This window comes from Penaeus monodon, chromosome 23, assembly GCF_015228065.2.
Source record: "Penaeus monodon isolate SGIC_2016 chromosome 23, NSTDA_Pmon_1, whole genome shotgun sequence".
Taxonomy (NCBI): Eukaryota; Metazoa; Arthropoda; class Malacostraca; order Decapoda; family Penaeidae; genus Penaeus; species Penaeus monodon.
Genome location: NC_051408.1, coordinates 33,604,945 through 33,606,182, shown reverse-complemented (window position 1 = coordinate 33,606,182; position 1,238 = coordinate 33,604,945). Strand labels below are relative to the sequence as shown.

At 36.9% G+C, this 1,238-nt stretch overlaps 1 protein-coding gene across 2 annotated transcripts in view; it reads right to left on the bottom strand.

Annotated features, from left to right (window-relative positions):
• LOC119587935 (UDP-glycosyltransferase UGT5-like) overlaps nt 1-1,238 on the bottom strand; it is a 9,304-nt gene that overhangs the window by 4,756 nt on the left and 3,310 nt on the right. For both annotated transcript variants that reach the window (XM_037936645.1, XM_037936647.1), the window contains exon 3: nt 948-1,202. In XM_037936645.1, the coding sequence (XP_037792573.1) occupies nt 948-1,202 (255 nt within the window). The remainder of the gene's footprint in view (nt 1-947; nt 1,203-1,238) is intronic.

The window sequence follows — 1,238 nt, the reverse complement described above, 5'->3', positions numbered from 1 at the left end:
TTGAGTGATAATTTTTCCAAAGGCAAAATTTACACGAACAGGAATGAATCGAGCTTCCTAATAATTGTACTTAATTGGCTTAGGCATGGCAGTAATTCCTACTCTGCCCAATGCTCTTACTAAGTTCATGGTAACTGTTACGCTTGAAACATGGTATCTTCAAAGCAAGTGAAAAGATGTTTCACGTACTTTAGAAGTAAATATATTTGAACATTCCACTGCCTTCTTTTTGCGCGCTAATAGCATCATTGCCAAACCTGGGGTAACTTTATACTCGGGGTAGATTTCAGGATTCTAAGGATTAACTTTCTTTTAATAAACTATTATTTGATAGAATACAGCATGTAAAAAATTAAAAAAAATCCACATGTATTGAATGATCGCTTATAGCAGTCCCTAGGGGGTACTGGAAGGAAATGGAGGTGGTACTATGGTAGCAAAATGTTTCTGAAATGTTAAGTAAGTAATAACTTGTGCTTTGCGTTTTGTGCTAGGAACAACCGTTTGATAAAATAAGAAAACACTTATTCTGCCGAAATAAAACATTATCTATATATAAACACCTTTTAATGGTGAGTCGTGTGTATCCCTCTACCGTTTTTATGAAGATCTGGTCTGAAATCGTCGATTTTACCGATTTCCGAAAAGGAAATGTTTTATTAACAGCAGCAACACTGATAATTGAGGTGGACAGATGTTGAATGGCGCATAGTCTCGACCTAGCCATAACACCATCTCCCGCTTAACCAAAATTGAATATATTAACTTCATATGAAAACTTCAAGGTACCTTTTGTGTCTCCGTTGTCACCATAAAATATATTTTAACAAGTGACAACTATATTTTGATATCGGACATTTATAGCAGTTTCTCTTAACAATACAAGAAAATTAAAACGCCTGACGTTACAATAAGGAACTACAAAAGACCAACCCAGCCAAACCTACCTCATTAAACATGTGATCAATAATTACAATGTCAAATTCCTTTCTTCTGTCATAGAGCTCTTTAACTTTAGGGACTTTGTACAGCTTCCTGGCGATGATGGGAAGAGCATTTTGGAACAGGGAGAAAACGCCAGCCGGGTCATTTCTTGTTGCAAATAAATCCATGGATTCTGTTTTGAAATCTGGCAAGTCATGGTCGATTTCTTCAATGTTTGGATGCTTTGACACCGGAGGGTGGTTGGCCAGGAGCACAACCTGGAGGTGGAAAGGGGAGTCAACCACATTAATAAT